This window comes from Gavialis gangeticus, unplaced genomic scaffold (assembly GCF_001723915.1).
Source record: "Gavialis gangeticus isolate Ggan-Ray unplaced genomic scaffold, GavGan_comp1, whole genome shotgun sequence".
NCBI lineage: Eukaryota > Metazoa > Chordata > Crocodylia > Gavialidae > Gavialis > Gavialis gangeticus.
This window is the reverse complement of record NW_017728993.1, coordinates 34,897,622-34,917,894: the sequence shown is the minus strand read 5'-3', so window position 1 is coordinate 34,917,894 and position 20,273 is coordinate 34,897,622. Positions and strand designations below refer to the sequence as shown.

Sequence of the window (20,273 nt, the reverse complement as noted above, 5' to 3'; positions counted from 1 at the left end):
TGGGGCCGCTGGTGTGGAGGAGCCGTGCGGCTTCGTGCGAGGGCCGCCGCCGGGGGCGGGGTGGGCGTGGGGGACTCAGGCCCCGCTCGGGTGGTGCGGCGGCCGGGCCGAGCGCTGTGAAGCCTCGTGCAGTTTCGCCCCGTTCCCAGGTCTTCGTGTTCGATGTCGGCGGCGGGACCTGGCGCTTCTACAACTGGACCCACATCACAACGGTGGCGACTTTCGGAGCCTACGACCCCGAGCTCATGTGTTATGCTCATGCCAGGGGGGCCAGGGTAGTGCTGAAAGGTGGGTTGCAGTGTGGGCAGCAGGCTTCCAGACAGGTGGGAAGTGCCATCCTTGGGGGCTGTCAAAACCCGGCTGGGCAAGGCTCTGGTGGGGAGGATGTAGTTGGGGCCGGTCCTGCTTTGAGCTGGGATTGGACTAGATGTGACCTCCTGGTGTCCCTTCCCACCCTCATTTTTTGAGTCTATGATTTGAATGTTATATTTGTAAAAGCAATACAGATAGAGCTGCGGTATCTTGTGGCTTTTACATATCCAAAAGAAAGAATAAGCACAGAAAACTCTGTAATTGTTTCTTGCAGAGTAACAGAACTATTTCTCTGGCAGCCAAATAAAAGCTCTCGGGTGAAAGTGAGCGGTAGAAATTGCAGGGGAATGGGGAGGGACACGTGGGCAGAAAGAAGTATGCAAGTTTGCCAGGTCATTGTTGTATATATTTACCGTGCAATATAATAGTTGCATTGTAAATAGACTAGTTATTATACAATATAACTAGTATTATATTTGCATTAATGTGTATTCATGATACAAATTTATGATTTAAAATATTTGGTTTTGAGCAAGAATATCCTATCTGCATGTATGAAGAAAAAGGTAGATGGTGAAGAATGCTGAGGTGAACAAAGTGCAATAGGAGATAGGAACCTGAAAATGCTGTTCATGCACACATATAGAAAAATAAATTTTGTCTTGTTTAGTACACGGTTTTGTATTATTCAGTACAAAAAGAAATAAAAGGCCAAGAAATATGTTGGTAGATAAAAGGAAAGGCTAAAAGAGAAAAATGTGTCATGGCATTAAGAGTCAGTAACTATGGTTGCCTGAAAATATCAGATGGAAGTTGGCTTTGGGGAAAAAAAAAAAAAAAGAGGAATGGCTCATGGTGGATAAGGAGAAATAACCAGACTCAGTGAGATGAAACTCCAAAGAAAGTCAGAAAAAATGTCAGAAATATCAACTAGATCCTAGTAAGCTATCCTTAGGAAGCTCCTGTAGTTTAGCACTTCTCAAAATTAAGCTTAAACACTGGACTTGGTCTGTGCTATAAACTAAAGCATTAGTACAAAGCTGGGATGGTTGGGGATGGTCCTCCTTTGAGCAGGGGATTGGTCTAGATGTGACCTCCCTGAGGTCTTTTCCAACCCCCAAGCGCCATCCTTGGAGACTGTCAAAACCTGGCTGGGCAACGCTTAGGTGGGGAGGAGGTAGCTAGAGCCGGTCCTGCTTTGAGCTGGGATTGGACTAGATGTGACCTCCTGGTGTCCCTTCTCACCACCCTCATTTTCTATGATTCAAAGTAAATACTAAGGATAAAGACGTTCTTTCTGGCACCATGATTTAAAAGTGATAACTTACAAAGATGTCCTGTTTAGGAGATGTACCTGTTGAGAAGATGGTTGAGCCTGCTGCAAGAGAATTATGGATAACTCAACAGGTGGAACTGGCTAAAAAGCAGTATATGGATGGAATTAATATCGATATAGAGCAAGCGGTTAATAGGTTATCACCTGAGTATGATGCATTAACAAATCTAGTGAAAGAAACTACAGATGCTTTTCACAGAGCAATTCCAGGATCACAGGTATAAGATGCATTCTGTATAAGCTTAGGTTTTAATGTTGTGAAATCCTCATCTAGTATAGACTACGTATTTAAAGTTTTCTGCAAACCTCTGTCATAGTCCTAGTTTTCCACTTGTGTGCTTTGTTCATTTTGCTTGTTGACTATCTATTTTTCTCATAAGAATCGCTAAACTTCTCCTGCTGTAGAACCTAGTTATAAAAACAGAACCATTGTTTTGCTGAGACTTACAATGTTTGTTTATGTTATAGCCCTCTTTGGTATGTTGGCTGCCATTCATAAATCACTTGCCATTCACCATAATAATGTGGTAGTGGTATGGATTAGTGAAACTTCTTGACAGTGTACATATGATATCAGAAAAAAATAAGTCTTTAGAAATTAGCGGTATAATGTTGGAGAGATTCACAAAAGTTTTCATATCTTTAAATGGACAGCCCTAAAATATAAAAAATCTAATTTCAGAGCAGCCAGAGGCCACACACCACATAGGTTGCAGGCCCTGGGCCACACATTGCAAGGTCTGCATGCCTGATGGGACACACGGGTTCCTCAGGATCCCTGCCACATGCAGTTGCCCACCTCTACCACCGTACTGGTGATCAGCCCACCACCACCATTACAATTGCACAGAAGTTTCCCCCACACCATGTGGTTCCCCCCCCCCTCCCCCCATGCTGGCACTGCCAGCAAACTCACCTGGCTGCCTCCTGTACTGTTTTGCCCCAAGGACCCTGGCTGCCACACACATCTCAACAGCCAAAGCAATAGGGAAAGTGTTGGTAGGACAGGAGTCCATGGGCTGCATATGTGGGCTGGATACAGCCCTGTTATAGTTCAAGAGATGTAATGTTCTGATCTCTATAGTGATTTTTTAAACTACAGTTCTCACAGACTTGAGAAGACAAGAAAGAGCAAGTTAATTCTCCTGTTTTTATGTATGTTAAATGAATACTTCTATAGGCAGACTTGTTCTGAAAACAAGCATCAGAACAATAAAGTACATCAATTCCATAGGCAATATAAACTTCTGCTCTTCTCCCTCAGGTAACATTTGATGTGGCTTGGTCTCCAGCATGCATTGATCAAAGATGCTATAACTACATTGGCCTTGCGAATGCTTGTGATTTCGTGTTTGTGATGTCGTATGATGAACAGAGTCAAAACTGGGGAGAATGCATTGCAAGGCCCAATGCTCCCTATAATAAGACCGTGAGTGGTAAGGATCTATTTAAAAAAAAAAAAAAAATCAGCAGCCAGCATATACCTTTTTTTATTAGAATAGCTTATTGTGTGGGGGCACTTTATTTTTTTTTCTTTTCTTGGATGCTTTTTGATTGCATTGTTGGAGGTTATTTTTGTTGTGTGTTTGTTTTTGTTTTTTTTTTCCCCCAGAGCCTCAGACATGGGTAAAACTTCTGAAGAGTATAGGTTCCTTGGAGCTTTATGACACTGGATAAACAGTATATCACAATTGCATGGCATAATGAGACAAATTTTATTCTATGCATAAGCCTTTAGTCTTTATTGTTGTGAAAACTTTCAGAATGCAAGCAAAACATGGTGCAGTAGTGGTGTCATCCTTTTCTTTATAAAGAGCATTAAGTACTTTATCTCTGAAAGGTGTGAAGTACCTCTCTGTGGCAGGTTAACTTGGATGCTATAAAATGGCAGTTCAAAATGTCTGACCTGTTTTCTGAGTTGTGGGGGGAACCAACAATAGGAAAAGAGAGGGAAGATAATATGAAGATTTATGTACTCTGCTGGGAGTGGCCTCTCAGTTATAGCTATTCATAGAGGTGCTTGAGAGAATACTGTCTCCTTTTTCCCCCCCCCCCCCCCAGCCCCCAACAGCCTCCACTTTGATCTTTGCAGATGGAGTCAGAGGGGAGGAACAGATCATATTGCAGATCAACTGAAAGTTGCCAATGGGGATGAACCCAATGGGGAGGTCCAACCCTTTGACCAAAAAGCACCGTCTAACTTACTCTGATACAGAGTGTGGGTTCAGAGGTATCTTCCTCTAGCTTCAATAGCTGGTGTATATGTCCAGACCTGGCCAGAGATTACTGGATCACTTACTGTCAGATCATGTTTTTCAAGTGATTTTTTTTTTTTTCACAACAGTGGAAATAGGAAGCAATTTCTGCTTGTGTAATGTTTAAAGTCTAATACCCTCATGCATTTCTTGGAAGTGGGCGTTAAGCAGTGCCATATATGCCTGTGTTTTAATCCTCGCCTTGCCCAGGAGTGTACGTGAATCCTAAAATCTCTGTGAGCCAAGCAGACAATGCCATAATTTCAGATATTCTAAACAGTTTATTGTGACTAGCATCTTAAATAGGCAAGCCTTGGTTTGGAAGCAGAAGAGGAGACAGTAAAACTGCTAGGCATTTTTTTTTTTTTTTAAATACCCTGCCTGAAGTGGGGAGCAGCTGGCTTCCAGCCAAGGAATATAACAGTTTGTTCACCTTAGGTGGGAAGGGAAACCCTGGGGTGGCTGTATTTATTTGAGATCTGTCACTTGGGTGCTTCTAATTCAGGTCTTCCCCATGAGTGACGTGTGCCTCCAGCAGTGTTGGCAGTGTCTTTTTGTAGGTGGTGCATGTGCACCTGCATGCACCCCCTATGCATTGCCAGTGGTCTTCCCTGTGCAGAGTGGTAGTATAAAAGGCAGAATTTGGCACTGGTAGAGTATAATTTAGGTTCAGGCTTCCATACCTGCTGTTCAGCCAGTATACCTTAATCTCAAACTGGTGTGATTGGCTGTAGAGGTGCATAGGGAGAGTTGCATTAAGCTATTGTTTGTTTTACTGGACTGTCAGTGGTAGCACTTTGTGATATGGACATGCCTCTATTGGGGATTATCCTGAGACCAGAAACTCTTGAGGTGCACCAGAAAAAGATCGGGACTGTATTGGATTCCTGAAGTTAATGACCTAGCATCTGAGTATTTATTATTGAGTTCTTTATGGGTTAAGTAGGCCAGGTCTGAGTGGACATCATATATTCAAAAGTAAGAATACAGAACATTTTCATGAATGCTGCGTGCCCCCAGAGCTGTGGGGACACAGCAAACACCAGCCAGTGGTTGGTGAACACCAGCAGACGCTGGTGCCAGCAGTGACCAGCAGCTGTTGGGGACTGCCTGCAGATGCCACTGGCAGTGTTCGCATGCCTTTTTTTGCAGGGGGTGCCCCACAAAGTTCAGGGGGTGCATGTGCATCTGCATGCACCTCTTTTATGCATCGCCAATGGAACGTGTACATTATTAGCATTATTTTTTAACACTGCCCACTTCATTTTGTCTCTAATGCCATATATATTGATTTATATTTAATGTCACTTTGTAACTATTCCTTAACATGTTCATTTTAACATGACCCAACATCGACCTTCACTTTGGGTGTTTAGTATTGTAGTATTTCTTAGTTAATTCTTGAATTATTTAGAATTTGTATGGAATATTAAGCAGCAAAAGAATTGGAGTAGGACTGGAAGGGACCTCCGCAGGTCATACAGTCCAAGCCCCTGCTTAAGGCAGGAACACCCCTATTGAAACTGTCCTATATAAATATTACAGGTGTAGATCATGTGTTTTTGTTTTTGAATATCTTTCATCATCATTGTATTTCAGTAATGTTGAAAAAGTTAGTGTTGGCAAGCTTGGCAGCTTGTCAATATATTAATGTGAAAGCCAGGCACATTTATATTCTGTTAATTTAGGATATGAAGACTACATTAATATGGGGATTGATCCTAAGAAGCTTGTGATGGGTGTTCCCTGGTATGGCTATGACTATACTTGCCTGAATTTATCTAAGGTAAGATAAAGGCATTTCACTCCTTAACCATTTTTAAATAATTTTTACTCCTGTAATGTACTATGTAATTTTTGGTACTGATTTTTACAGTAAAGAAAAACAAAATCGGTGTCATCTGGTGGTACAGGCACAACACTTATATTTTGGATACTGGACTTCTTGTTTCTGAAGCTGATTGACAGTGTGATGTTAGAGAGGATATTTTACTTCTGTCCCTCATGTTTCTACATAGTAACATTTTCAGATTATGAGATTTAGGCATTGTTATAAAATGCTTTAAATTAGTGGTGCCCAACCTTCCCAGCACTGTGGGTTGGATGCTTGGTGCTAGGTCAGGGGTGGACAAAATACGGCCTGCAGGCTGGATCCAGCCCACGAGGCCTTTCCATCCGGCCCGCGGAGCCCCTTCTTTTTTTTTTTTTTTTAAATCTCTGCCCTTGGTTCCTGTCAAAAATGACAGGAACCAAGGGCAGTAGGACCTGGGGGAAGCTTGGCAGGCTCCCAGAACAGTGGGGCCCACCTGGCCCCACCCCCCCAGCTGGAAGCCCATGCTGCCCTTCCTGGGCTGGGGGTCTGTGGCTGCTGCGGCGCAGGAAGCTCAGGTAAGTGGGGTGGGGGAACCCCCGGGCAGCAAAGGAGCGGCCCCTCCCTGCCCACGCCTGATGCCCTGTGCTGTAGCTGCTTGCAGCCCACATGGGGCTACCTGTGCCTGCTCTGGACAGCCCCACACGGGCTGCGAGCGCCTGCAGTGCGGCACATGGGAGGGGCTGCTTTCCACCACAGTTAGCTCTTCCCCAGGCCCCTTTCCTGCATGGAGAAAAGCAGCCCCTCGCTCGCCCCACACTGCAGGTGCTTGCAGCCTGCCCAGGGCTGTCCGGAGAAGGCGCAGGCAGCCCCAGGCCAGCTGCGAGTGGCTGCAGCGCGGGGTGCTGGGCATGGGGTGGGGGAGGGGCTGCTTTCTCCTCCCCTTCCCTCCCCCCATGCTCAGCAACACCTTTTTGTAACCCGGTCCCATTGTCAGGCTGGCAGTGGGCAGGGTTACAAGCTGGTGCTGAGTGCTGGGAAAAGTGGCCCCTCGTCCACCCGATGGGCAGCACCCCATGCTGCAGCCTGCATGGGACTGCCTGTGCCCGTTCCAGACAGCCCTGTGTGGGCTGCGAGTGCCTGCATCAGGGAGCGCTGGCCATAGGGTGGGTGAGGGACCACTTTTCGCCATGCTCAGCATAGTTTCCCTGCTGGCAAGCAGGGGGTCGGGGCTGAGTGCTGCCCCCTGCCTGTACTGCGGGGCTTGGGGGGCACTGGGAGTGAGTGGGTGGGGAGCCAGTGGAGGCATGGGGCCTGCACCAGTGTCCCAGTGCCAGTGGGGCTCAAAGCAGGGTGGTAGGAGTGCAGGGTCCCATCAGGCAGGGGGTCTGTGGAGCTGGGCCAGCTGCCCCCTCCTTGTCGGTGCAGGCCAGCCCGGCTCCACAGACCCTTACCAGCTTGTGCCCCACTCTGGGCCCCACCGGTGCTAGGACATTGGTCCCAAGATGGTGACCAGGGGGAAGGGCACCTGTCAAGGGACGGCGCTACCCATGCAGCCTTCAACAGCCTCCCAAAACTGGGTAAGTGGCCCTCTGGCCAAAGTAATTGTCTGCCCCTGTGCTAGGTAAATCCCTTGCATGATGTGTACTAGATCCAGTGCGTGGGATTGGTCTGGGCCTGATCAAGCCTACCACATCAGATCTGCTATTCCAGCCCTGCCTGCACCAGATTGGGCCCTGACCCCATATGTTGGGATGGTGCCTGTCATCTGTGGCAGCCCTAATCTGCAAAAGCATTGGGGCCCATTATTTCTTCTTCAGGAATATTGGGACTTCCACTGAAAGGCTGGGTACGTAAATCAGTAAACCTGACCTGTAGACGTTGCAGGAAATCATGCACCAATGTAAATAACATTTAATTCATGGAAGGGCTAGTAATAAAAACAAGGTATCAAGCAAAGGAATCGGCTTTCAAAAACATGACCCCAACTAATCCTGTGAACCCTAGAAATCTGTAGACTAAATTAGTAGGATATTCTCTCCCCACCCCCCACCCTTTGCTCCACACACGTGCACATGTGTACGTGCATTTCCTGATGGTCTTAATAGCACTGGGGTGAGTTCAATATGAATGGCTGGTACTAATTGCAGGGAGTTCAACAGCTATTTTTTTTCAGTTGAACTGAGTCCCTGGAAGTTTCTATTCCTGGTCTTTTATTTCCACTGGAGGGGAAGCCCCGTCTTACTTAACTGGCCTTCAGTCCTCAGAATCAGAGCAACATCTTCTTCCTACCCTGTACCTGCCACTGCCCCATGACTCCTTGGTCAGATCTCCCTCTGTGTGTGTGTGGCCTTTGTCAGGCTCAGCTCTGATGGCTGAGCAATGGGCAAGGGATTTGGGAGCCAGTGGTTAAGTATTAGGTGTGCCAATTTAAATACCTGGTCTAGCCTCCACGTACCATGCATGTGAGTTTGAGTGCATGAAAGCCAGGTGAGGGAGGCAAGTTCCAGTTCCGGTCTCTCCTGCTGAGATTTGCTTCTCTCTGGATTACCGATGAGCCACAGATAAAATAGATGTTTTTATTAATCCTGTCATTAAGTTGGTAACAGTGATATTGCTTTCTACATTGAACCAGTCTGAGGAGCTGGAACTTCCAACTAAATAATAATTATATGGATTTCTTTCTCTAGCTTTTAAAAAAAGAAAAAAAAAAAGGTAGTATTTCATATCCAAATAGGTATTTCAGGTTGTTTTTCACAGGTGCCTTTTTTGTCATTTTCTTCCAGGCTTATTCTTTTTCAAGAGTTAGATAAAGTTGAGTAATATGAACCTGAGCTCCTTTTATTTTTCTGCAGGATCACATTTGTTCTATTAAACCAGTTCCTTTCCATGGGGCTCCATGCAGTGATGCTGCAGGGCGTCAGGTCCCATATAAAATAATAATGGACCAAGTGACTAGTTCAATTTCTGGGAGCCAATGGGATGAGGAGCAGGAAGCTCCTTATTATGAATACAAGGTAAGCTGTTTTACAGATACTCTAGGCCAAATATGGTCTGGTTCATTTTGCCCACATGGTGCATAGTGGATGGATTCCAGCTTAGCATCTGCAGGGAAACCCTCCCTTGACAAAAGGGTGCTAGACATGGTGAAGCAGGTTTCTATACCAGTGTGCTGTCTCCTTGGGAGTGACATGCTGTCATGCCATAGGGAGAGATTTGGTAGAACAGTCGTCCACTATTTTTATCTTCCACTGCTGTAAGGTCCTTTTAAAAAACAAAACAAAACAACAAACAAACTGTCAGTGCCTAAAATTCAAGCTGCTCTTAACTTTCAGCTGGTGCTGATTTGATGGATGGATTAGGAGTTGCAGCCAGCACTGGTTTTTCTTCTCCACTGCATCCAGAATTCACTTGGAAGCAGTGGTTGTTGGAACCCCTGGAGTCTTCTACTTGCACTGTAATTTCCTATTCAGTTAGTGACACACTCTCTCTTCTATTTTCTATATAACCTTCATCTGTTGATAACTATAAGATCTTAAAAGTGATTACTGGCCCAAAGTAATATAAACTTATTTAGCAGAAGTTCATAACCTTTTCTAAACCTGCATTTATTGCTGGGAAAAAAACAAATCTGACATTCATTTACTGGTATACTTGAAATCTTAGCACAAACCTTAAGTTTATTTAAAGAGTAATAAATCATTTAAACAAATTCAAATTTAGTCATTTCATTTAACCTTTTAATGAAACAAATGTCTTTTATAAAAGAGTTGCACAAAATGAGTGCTTTGTCTGGGAGATCAGCCCTGCTTTCCTTATGTCTTTTTCCCTGGTTACTGGATCATCTTTTGTAGAAAAAAGAGGACTGGGTAGTTAAGTTTCCTATTTGCCTTATTTTAAACTTCCTTGCAAAGCAGTGAAGAAATTTTTACATGAAAAGGTGACTCTGGAAAACCACTGTTGCATATATTCACATTTGTGTATCACAAGTTATACCTAACTTTTTAGGCATTTTGTATTCATTAAAATAGTCCTGTTAATGTAATTTTTATTTATACTAACACACACATTCTGGACACTTTTATAGGATGCTCTTGGTCATTTTCACCAAGTATGGTATGATGATCCCTGGAGCATTTCCCTGAAAGCAGCATATGCACAAGAACGTGGCTTAAGAGGCATTGGCATGTGGAATGGAGATTGTCTTAACTACTCTAGAACTGCTGTAGCAGAACAGCAAACTGAAGCAATGTGGCAAGCCTTGATACCATAGCAACTGCATGAGATGATCAGCATTTACTGCTTGGTTTAGAATGACGAAAAATTTAATGGGATATTAATTCTAAAGAGAAATGCATATGTTGTTGTCTTACAAGCATATGCTGGTTATGAGCAAAACTTCTGGAACAATCACAACTTTATTTTATCCAGTACTTTAGAAAGTATTTAATATTGCATTAATTCATTTTAAGAGATTTGGTTAGATTTTCTATTTTTACAATTTTCAATTATGTTTTTATTAGTCAAGCTGTTTACCTATCGCTCTGTTATTTTCACAACTTGAAAAGCTATGAAATCATGAACTCTTAAGAAACCTTCACTCTCTCTTTTTTAACCAGTATTTTAAATTTCATATTATGAAAAGTATTTCTTACCCAGTTTAAAATACATTATTTACAATTAATATTTAAAATGAATATCTGATATTCTGAACTTCCTACTTGTGGTCACTGCACTGCTGTAGTTTGTATTGCTGTAAGGTTTGTATGCTGCTTTTTAAGTAACAGAGGAAGAGGTTGTTATTCTTGAAACTTTTAGAGGTTTCTCCTCTTCCTCCTAGTTGTCTGTAAATTGTACTAGTAACAGTAAGAAATGCACATTGCGTTTCCTAGCGCTGTGTTTTTCTGTATGCATTACACACCTTTTTCCAGTAATTAGCTGCTGAAAATTGGAGTGTGTATCATAAACAAGGAAATACAATAATGATGTTTAGCTGATAGCTATAGCAGAGGGCAGTAAGTGGGGCACTAGTCCTGAGCACTGATTTTAGGGAGGTGCCAGACTGGCACCCCTCAGGAGCTTTTGCTGCAACTGATGTGTGGGTAGGCTGTGTCCTAGTGGAGCAGCAGCCTACTCGCAGCAGTCTGCATTGAGGGCAGAGCCCTGCCTGGGGCAGGCAAGACTCTGGCCCCACCCAGGTGTCACATAATCTTCTTCCCTTCCTCTGCCCAGAGCTTGCTTCACCTCTTATTTCCCTCTGCCCAGTTCACTTAGATACTCCAGCTGCTGTTGGACTCCTGCTGAGTAAGCAGCAGTAGTTAGAGGGTTAAAGGAGCACTGACAGGCTGTTGCTTCCTGATCCCCTTGCTGTTCCTTATGGTTCACTTGATTACAGTAGGGGCACATGAGTGGCTGGGCTGTGAAACCTGTGAGCATATGCAAGTAAGAGTGGGACACGGTAGTTATGTTCTGTCAGTGTCAGTGAAAAACGTAAAGTACCAAGAGAAGCAGAAGAAATTGGAAGGAGATACAGCAGCAACGAAGCATGGAAGAAGGCAAAGGAGAAACTGCTTTTGAATGATGGTGGCAGATGAGCGTTTTATGGCGCAGGTGCACAATACCCAGAACTTGAAGAATAACTTTGGGATATGTGTGAGAGAGATGGCAATTTGGATATGCAGTGTCAGATAAAAGCATGTCAAATTGCAAGGGAATTTGGGGTAGGTCTTTAGGGTTGGCAGGGGTTTGAGATGGATCTTTTTATAGAAGAAATGGATTTTCAGTAAGAAGTCTCATCAATTTTTTTTTTTCCTAATGTCTGCCTGAGGTATATGAAAAGAAATTGACAGCTTTTGAACAATACGTGATCAGGCTCCGGAAGCAGCGTTCATACCTACAGTCACAAAAAGGAAATAAGGATGCCATGTGATGCCACAGGAAAGGAGAGTGGAGCAAAAACAGTCTATGGAAGAATGGGCAGATACAGAAAGCAGCGTTGCATTGTGGTTGGTGATGGAATGTTGCCGGTTTGTGTGTGTGTAGTTTTTTTTTTAAAAACCAACAGAAAACCTTCCCTGAAGAGAAGTTACCACCAAGGATAACTGTGTGGGCACATAGAAAAAGATAAAGAAGCCAGTCCATCATTGTTACCCAAGTGTGTATGGGAATACCCACCTGGTGCTGTTTTGCATTTAAGAGACAGGCTCACATTGGATAGGTTTTTAGAGATAGCATGCAGAGGGAGTGAAGAAACAGCTGAAAGATGGAAACGGAGACCAATACCAGGAAGCACAACATACATGCTTCAGACATTAGATATCAGCAAATAATTATTTCAAAGCAAACATGAAACCTCTATATGCAGAATGAATAGCAACTAATAGCCACAGTCTGACCAGAACAGGGCAAGCTACACAAGTGGAACAGGGTTACATGAAGTTTCATCCCCTTAGACCACATTGTTAAAAAATTTAAAAGTGCTGCATTTTTCTAATGGGCTGGGTGGTAGTAAGGACTGTGCTGTGGGGGACAATGGTGTAGGTTCTGCAGGAGGCAGCAGTGATTTAAAAAGTAAAGTTGATTACTGAAGGATTTGCTTCCTCATTGTTTTAATCCTCTTGTCAATTTTTTTTTACTTTATCAACTTTTAATGTGGGACTGGTGTTTTGCTATGTTGTAAAGTCATTCTGCCATATGGCAATGAGAGATGTGAGGGTCTACATCAATGTATACAATAATTTTTTTCCCCTCTGATTTCTCTTGTTGCTGAAACCCAAACTTAAATACTCTTTGAGTGTCCTAAATCCATGTATTTTTACACACAACTCAGGATGCATTAAAACTTCTTTTACTTTCTAACTAATGCTGCTTATAAGATTATTTTTTCATTCTGAAAACTTACCTCAGGTTAGTCGTCATATATTTTCACAAAATAATTTATTGTTGGAAATGTATAATTATATTAAACTATTTGCAGATTGATTTTTGGCTATGTGTGAGTGACTCTTCCCTTGTGCCTCCCCCTTACAAATGTTAAGGAAATGTTCTCAGCAGGACTAAACATAACGAACAAGCAGTGAAACTCGTGGTGCATCTACACCGCATTTGGCCTCATGTCCCAGCATGAATGTCCCTGAGCTCACCCCTTGCCCAATGACATTGCAAATCCAGAAGAGCACCAGGGAGGTTCTACCAGTGGCCACAGCTGGAAGCCTTAAAGGGACCTCCCTACTGCTGTAAATGGGAGTGGGTGGTATAGATAACTTCCTAAAGACATAATTAAACAGCTTGTGTTTTTCTCCCTTTAGCTTATGCGGTGGTGATGCAATCTTCTTAGACTGCCTTTAGTCTTTCAAAAGAGTCCTGCTCTTTACTGGTCACGTAGATAAGCAGGACCTCACCCTGTAAGCATTTACATGCGTTCTTCACGTTTTGAGTAGCAATCCCATTACATGCTTCAAGTATTCTGGCTGTAACAGAGTATTTGCATGTGTGATTGTGGTACTGGGAATGCTTTTTAAATTTTGATGCAGTTTCACTGAGTTGTAGACGCACTAAAAGAATTTAATGATAGAAGTGGAACATTTCTCTCTCGATTCTGGTTTATTGTCAAGTCAGGCCCTGTCCATACTGCAGCTAAAAGTGATGTTACCTTCTCTGGTAACTGAAAAGTGGCCAACATTGTACACATCAACCATGACACTTCTCAAATTGTTTTTCCAGTTCAGTAAGTGTAACTGGACATTTCTTTGTGACAACTATAACAGTATTGTTGAATGCAATTTAACCTGAATTTATGCTGAACGCGTTTTGCAGCAAAAATCTATTCCATGTACAGCACATCATCAACAGTGTTGGTGGTATCTCTTGGAAACGTGCAAAGCTCTTTTCCTGATGGCAATTCAGGCAAAGAGCATGAGGTAATTCTTTCATTTAGCCATGAATGATTTGATTGGTTAAATTTCTCCTGTGAAATGGAGAAGATCACAAAATATGGTCACTTCCTCTTCAGAATCCTCTGAAACTTAAATCCTATGGGAGACTTCAGCAGTGTCAGGGTAGAGCATCACTGTGGGTTTGACAGTAGGACAGCAATCATCTCAGGCTGCTGCTGTACTGAAGCCAGATTCCCATGGAGTGACTATGGGGTAAGAAAGAATGATACCGAAAAGCCGCCATGCTCATCCTCCATGCCTCAGAGTCCTGTGTTGAATCCGAGTTCCTTGTAGATGGTGACGTTGCTATGGCACAGTGCTTTGGTACTTGCTATTGCGCTGTGCTTTAGTACTTTTAGTATGGGTGGCTACTGCTTTATGTGCTTGGTGCATGGGTAAATTTCGCCACTATGTTGCCATAGTGGTGCACTATACCCAGGGACTGTGCTGCTACAGTAACATATCTGGCTATCACATTATCACTGTCACATTAGCAGCCATGTCTCTGTTGCCATAGGGCAACATGTAGATACATCCATTAATATGTAAAGCTTTTGGTATTTTTGTAGCATATAGCACTTTTTCAGTTACTCTGTAATTTTCATTCACTAACACTGAGTAGAACTTTCAAGTATGTTTGTTAATTCTGTTTAATATAAAGCTTCATTGATTGGCACTTCAGTTAAACTGTAATTAATCATACCAATTTGTTGCACCTGCTTCAGAGAATAGAGGAAAATGCTGTTTATTTTTAGATATTGTTATTTTGTTGCAATAGTCTTTAAACTCCGTTTATACAACTCCAACACTGACAATACAATTCATATATTTAGCATTTTAGGATTTTTTTTCTTGAAGTGGAGCAACAGTTGATTGTTTTTGTTTCTTTATTAAAAAGCTTTAATACCAGGTTAGATCAGAGACAAAGAGGTTGTTTGGATTGTAAGATTTAAGAGTTCCTCCTTCTAAAAATATTGCAAAATGTTCACATCCTATTTCTGATTTCCTGTGCACTTACTGTTGCCAGCAGTCAGTACATTCTTGTCAAGTGTTATGTTTTATGATGCAATAATTTTTCATAGTAGTTTGGGGTCAGAAGGGACCTGAACAGATCATCTAGTCTGACCCCCCGCCACTGGCATGAGCACGTGCTGGGATCACACGACCACAGACAGGTGTTCATCCAACCTCTTTTTGAATTTGCCCAAGGTAGGAGCGAGGACCACTTCCCTAAGAAATTGGTTCCAGATCCTAGCCACCCTAACAGTGCCTCCTAATCTCTAACCTGAACCTATTCTCCAGCAGCTTCTGGCCATTGTTCCTTGTCACCCCAGGTGCTGCTGGGGGGAACAGGGCCCTTTCTATTTGCTGCTGATCTCCCCTGACGAGTTTGTAGGCAGCCACCAAATCACCCTAAGCATCTGCTTGCTGAGGCTGAACAAGTTCAGGTCCCTCAGCCTTTCCTCCATAGGGCCTGCCCTGTTGCCCTCCAACCAAGCAGGTGGCCCTCCTCTGAACCCTCTCAAGGCAGGCCACATCCAGAACTGGATGCAGTACTCCAACTGCAGCCTGACCAATGTCACGTAGAGGGGGAATATCATCACCTCTCTGGACTGGCTTGAGATGCATCTTTGGATGCACGACAAGGTGCGGTTGGCTTTGCTGGCTGCAGTCTGGCATTGGCGGCTCATGTTCATCTTGGAGTCAATGACTCCAAGATCCCTTTCCGCCTCTGCTCACAGAGGGGAAGCTCCCCAGCTTGTATGTATGCTGTGGATTCCTTCTCCACAGGTGCAAACTATAGGACCAAGCAGAAAATAATTTTAAAAATGAAACATGAAGGTAGCTATTCCTTCCAGAAATTTATTACCCCCACAATGTGGAGATCTGAATTTAGTTAGTGAATGTATGCACAACACTTTTTTTTCAAATATACCATATCATGTTCATGATCATATTTGTAATCTAGGTGGGACAAAGCTTGCAATTTTCAATAGCTTACAGAACACTTGATTGTTAATGAAGCTACAATTAAGGAACAGAAACTACTAGGTAGAAAGTCAATAGATATATTATGTGCTTTAGTTCAATTTTACATAAATACTTTACAGAGATTGTGTTTTTCATGCTTTGATTCCACAATATAGTGAAAAAGTAAATTCTAAAAATCTAATAATAGATCTCGGCTTCCCTACCCAAGTAAACAGTTATTTTGTGTGTCAGTTAAATTGTACCTCAAAATAAATGATGCAGGAGTTTGGGATTTATGAGTATACTTGTAAATTTGAACAACGTTTTTGTTAAACAAGCATATAGTTTATTATACAGATTGGATACATTAGAAAAAATTAAATTACAATTTTTCTTTAATTTTCCTTATAGCCAAAAATTCAGGTTTAACTGCATATTTCTGTTTAAAATTTATCTTAACAGTGGTCAGTTATGTAAAAGAGAAATAATGTATTCTGCCTCGGTGTCTTATTGACAAATTTTGCTATATTTACACATTTGATAAATGTCTTTACAAAAAAAATATTAAGAACACAACCCAAAAAGTTGACAGTGCTTTTTTTTTCTGTACAAATATACACTAGAGCAATGATTGTCAACTAGGGTGCCATGAGATCTTTTCAAGGTTATTGGGTGCCACACAATATTAGCACTTAGGTTTGCCAACACGGTTCACAATCTGAACACAGCGATTTCCAGTAGGAATCTATAGTGTCAAAAACATCCTGACTCAAATTCTTTCCGACTTCTTTGCAGCATAAGAATTGCTCTATTATTATTATTATTTTTTTTTTTTTGTAGTCAAAAACAAGTGAAAACTAAGCTGTCATTTTCCAAGGGGTGCCTTGAATCTAACAAGGTTGAGAACTCCTGCACTAGAAAATCCGAAGGTGCGTGATCTTCTAAATTACTAGTTTTCCAGTCTGGAGCATTAAAGATGACTGAATCTTCTTCTGTGCTAGCTCTGCTCTCAGTACTCGTGAATCAGAAGCTGCTTGTTTTCTCATCTACCGAGGAAGCAGAGATTATTTAAGGAAGACTTTGGAGTTGAAGCCCATGTTGTTTTATATAGATAAATAGTAACACAAACACAATATTCTGGTTTTCAACAGGGGGTAGGGGGGTTGTTTTGTTTTTTGTTTTATGTTTCTGGTGTTTGGGTTTTTATTACTCTATTCTGCTATTTTTAAGAATCAAAACCTGAAGTCCTTATTCAAGTAAACTTCCACTGATGTCAGTGGTAGATGGCTTGAGTAAAGAATAGTGAAAAAAAGATTGAAAATCTCAGGATTTAATCATTTGATTCATAGAATATTTTCCACGCTTGTGATTTTTTACTAGCAATGACAGAATTGGCTTCCATATTGGAATAAGACATGGGGTCACATTCTAATTTTCTTTATATTACATTCAACATTTTCTCATTGTAATGATCTGTACCTTCCCTGGTGTAACTAAAATAAAAATGACTCCAGGTTTTTAGGTGAGGGGATGATTTGAGGACTTGGTCTGTCTACAGCTTAAGAACTTGTTGGTGTTATAAAGCTGTTACTATGAAAAATTCAGTATTTCCTCATGCATTAGCCTTTTAATGACAAAGCCTCTAGCACACATCTACCTAATGACAGTGGAGAGGGGTTTTGACTCAATAACTGCTATGCTAAGGAGGTTGGCTGGAGCTGAGAGAAGCTACAGTTTTTCAGCTGTCTGCAGGGAAGGGGAGTTGGAGAGGTGATACTTAATAATTCAGGTTTGTCATTAACTCAAGCGAGAAAGCAACAAATACCATCACACTCACAGAAAAGTTTAATTTGAGGAGATTTAATTATAATCTCAACTAGTGACTAATTTTTGAAGTTTCAAATGCATGTTATGACTTGATGTTTACAGGGAAGGAAATCTATATAATTCTGATTTCCAGGTTTGTTAGGACACATGCGAATTACCTTAATTTCTATGATAAGTTTCATTTTGATATTATCGAGCTTTCTCTTTAGGTGATCGACTTCGTGTTGCTCTGTGGTGATCCGAATGATGGTGGCGTTCTGCGTGAAACAAACAAAGCGTGTTTATACCTGCAGTACTAGGAGGCTTATTCTATGTGGCCTACAGGATTAAGTACCTGAATAAATTGCTGAAGGACAGCGATAGGCATGTACCTTCTGGGGTGCCAACAAAGGACAGCATTAGGCACGTATCTTCTGGGGTGCCATGCAGGTACAGGTCAGATATATGAAGATACTTGGAGGTTTTTTCCCATAACAGCCCACACAGATCTTAAGCATGTTCTGTTAGCATTCTCCACCTTGTTATCTTACCATGAAACACACCAGATGCATAAAAATTAATTCAGGGCTTGTCCTCATTACGCGCAGGGCCCTAGACAGGTTTTAAACATGCAAAGCAAAACGGCACTAAAATTGTTTCAGACAAGTGATTTTTATTTATTTTTTTTTTTAAAGTTAATTGAGCTCTTTTTTATATCTATTGCTAGGGTCTGTCAATGAAGCCAGTTAGATTCCCCGCAGATTAATTAAGCGCAACAGGCTGTTTTTACAGGTTCTGTTATTTTGCATATCAAGCTTGAAACTTCTGGGTCCTTTAAAAAAAATAGTGTTACAAATAAGAACCAGCAACCCTACCTTAGAGTCTGCAACGTGTGTTGTGTGTTTTGCTCGTTTCCAGCTATCCCTGGCTTCCAGCTGTGACAGTAACTTTTGGTGAGAAAGCTCTAAGTCTTGCCTCAATTTATTTAAATAATCTTCAAGTGAAGCTGTAGCCTTTTTGGTTTCAAAGTACTTCTTTTTCCATGCCTGGCGAGCTATAAATGAAAAACAACAGCTCTGTATGCTCTTCTCAGGTTAACTGGCATTGTAGAAAGAATAATGACAACAGGCATGTGGGTGGAGGGAGTTCAGTTGGGGGTTTTCAACCCCCTCGGGAGTGTGAGGCTGGTGTATTGGAGCCTCCCTGAGGGGTGTGTGGGGGGGCTCCAATTCACCCACACCAGCCTTGAGCACTGGCCGGGGAGCCCCCAAGAACGAGCTCCCTCTGCTGCCTTTCCCCGCTCCCATTCTGAAAGCCGAGCACTGGCAGAGAGCCCTGGCCATTGCTATGGGAACCTGGGTGCAGGCTCCCAGCCCACAGATAGATTCCCCTGACCCTGGAACCAACCGTGAACTTCTGTTTGGTCTGGGGTAACGTCGTAACTTTACAGAAATCGTTCTCACTGGGAGCTGCACTTCTGGCTGCACCCCAGGTGGTTTGGCAACACTGTTAACTTCAAAGTGGATTATGTGTATTAAATGCAAAAGGGGATTTCTTTTTAAGAACACAATTAATGGCTAGCCAAAGTAAAAACTGCTTCAGTTATACTGTCACCACTGGATCAGCTAAACTCTAACCAACTGAAACTTCAGATTAGCTCTGTCATGCAAGGTTTGTCCATGGCTGGAGCAGGAGTCCTGCAGCACTACGTCTTCAGGCCTGTGCAGGCTGGCAGCAGCAGAGACTGCAGTGTTCCCAAGTGCCGGATTTGCAGAGGTTTGTAGCAGCACAGGACTGGAGAAACAGGCCCAGGACAGTTCTTTACCTTACAGCAAGTATGTTTCTTCAAGATGTTAGCTACATAGATCCAGACCTGTTGGAAAGGAAAAGGAGGGGTGGGGGAAGAGAGAACGAAAGTGGGGAAGAGGGGAGTAGGCTGGAGGGATCTGGACCTGCCTAGAGGGAGGGGGAGCAGCCCTGATTGTGGTGCATAGGCAATGGCCCAAGCGAGGCTGGAGCTGGGCACTTGTAGCTTCTGTTACTCCCCACTGCCAAACTTTCTGACCCATTGGGCTCTCTGTGGGCTGGATGTCATGTCAAAGTCAGGGCTTTGTGGGCTGGATTTGACCTGTGGGCTAGAGGTTGAGCACCTCTGGTATGAAGAATTTAGATAAGACTCTGAAGGTTTTAACTGAATTAAAATAAAAAGGAATGAGTTCTTAAGGAGCCTTTGGCTTGAAGCCCCATTGCAGTATCATTGGTGTGCGATGTAAGAAAGAAAAGGGATAAAGGAGTGGAAAACTGAAAATACCTTAGCAAGTGGGTGGAATTTAAGGGAGACCTGCCCCCTGTGAAAAATAGTGTCTGTTGAGCCTTCTAGGAGAACTGGTAATGTTTTCTGTACTGAGACTGCATGCTATTGTCAGAGATAAATGGTATAGACTCCAGGAGGCTAATCCTTTCAACAGAAACCCTGTCAGTCCAGCTAAGAGCCTCCCTCCCCACAAACATTAAGGGTGGTGTTAACAGTAACCTTTAAATCATTTTTAAAAATCAGTTAAAATGAAAATGTCCATTCATTAAAGGGTGTTAAACTGTGCTAAGTACCACCCTAAGCATCTTAAAGTAATGCCCTTGCAGGGGAAGGTTGGTTATCTTTGAGACTTTCAAGCTAGCTGGAGCTAGGGTATTGTTAGTCTGCTCTGCAGCAATAACATGACCACTTTGTAGTCAACCAGCACCCTAGGGTGCAGGGCTGCCAGCAGCTCTGCCCCTGACAAATTTTCCACCATCCAAAGCTTTACTACCCAGCAGCGTGGTACTGGCCCCAAGCTAACCCCCCCTCTCAT

General features: G+C 42.7%; 2 protein-coding genes across 2 annotated transcripts in view; one reads left to right on the top strand and one right to left on the bottom strand.

Annotated features, from left to right (window-relative positions):
- CTBS (chitobiase) overlaps positions 1–10,205 on the top strand; it is a 15,404-nt gene extending 5,199 nt beyond the window's left edge. The window contains exons 2-7 of the mRNA XM_019501527.1: positions 150–288; positions 1,658–1,866; positions 2,913–3,084; positions 5,592–5,689; positions 8,569–8,730; positions 9,801–10,205. Of these exons, the coding sequence (XP_019357072.1) occupies positions 150–288; positions 1,658–1,866; positions 2,913–3,084; positions 5,592–5,689; positions 8,569–8,730; positions 9,801–9,986 (966 nt within the window). The 3' untranslated portion in view covers positions 9,987–10,205. The remainder of the gene's footprint in view (positions 1–149; positions 289–1,657; positions 1,867–2,912; positions 3,085–5,591; positions 5,690–8,568; positions 8,731–9,800) is intronic.
- A 6,279-nt stretch (positions 10,206–16,484) lies between these two features.
- SPATA1 (spermatogenesis associated 1) overlaps positions 16,485–20,273 on the bottom strand; it is a 34,423-nt gene continuing 30,634 nt past the window's right edge. Inside the window, exons 11-13 of the mRNA XM_019501526.1 lie at positions 18,300–18,478; positions 17,604–17,702; positions 16,485–16,664 (exon numbers count right to left, since the gene is read on the bottom strand). Of these exons, the coding sequence (XP_019357071.1) occupies positions 16,560–16,664; positions 17,604–17,702; positions 18,300–18,478 (383 nt within the window). The 3' untranslated portion in view covers positions 16,485–16,559. The remainder of the gene's footprint in view (positions 16,665–17,603; positions 17,703–18,299; positions 18,479–20,273) is intronic.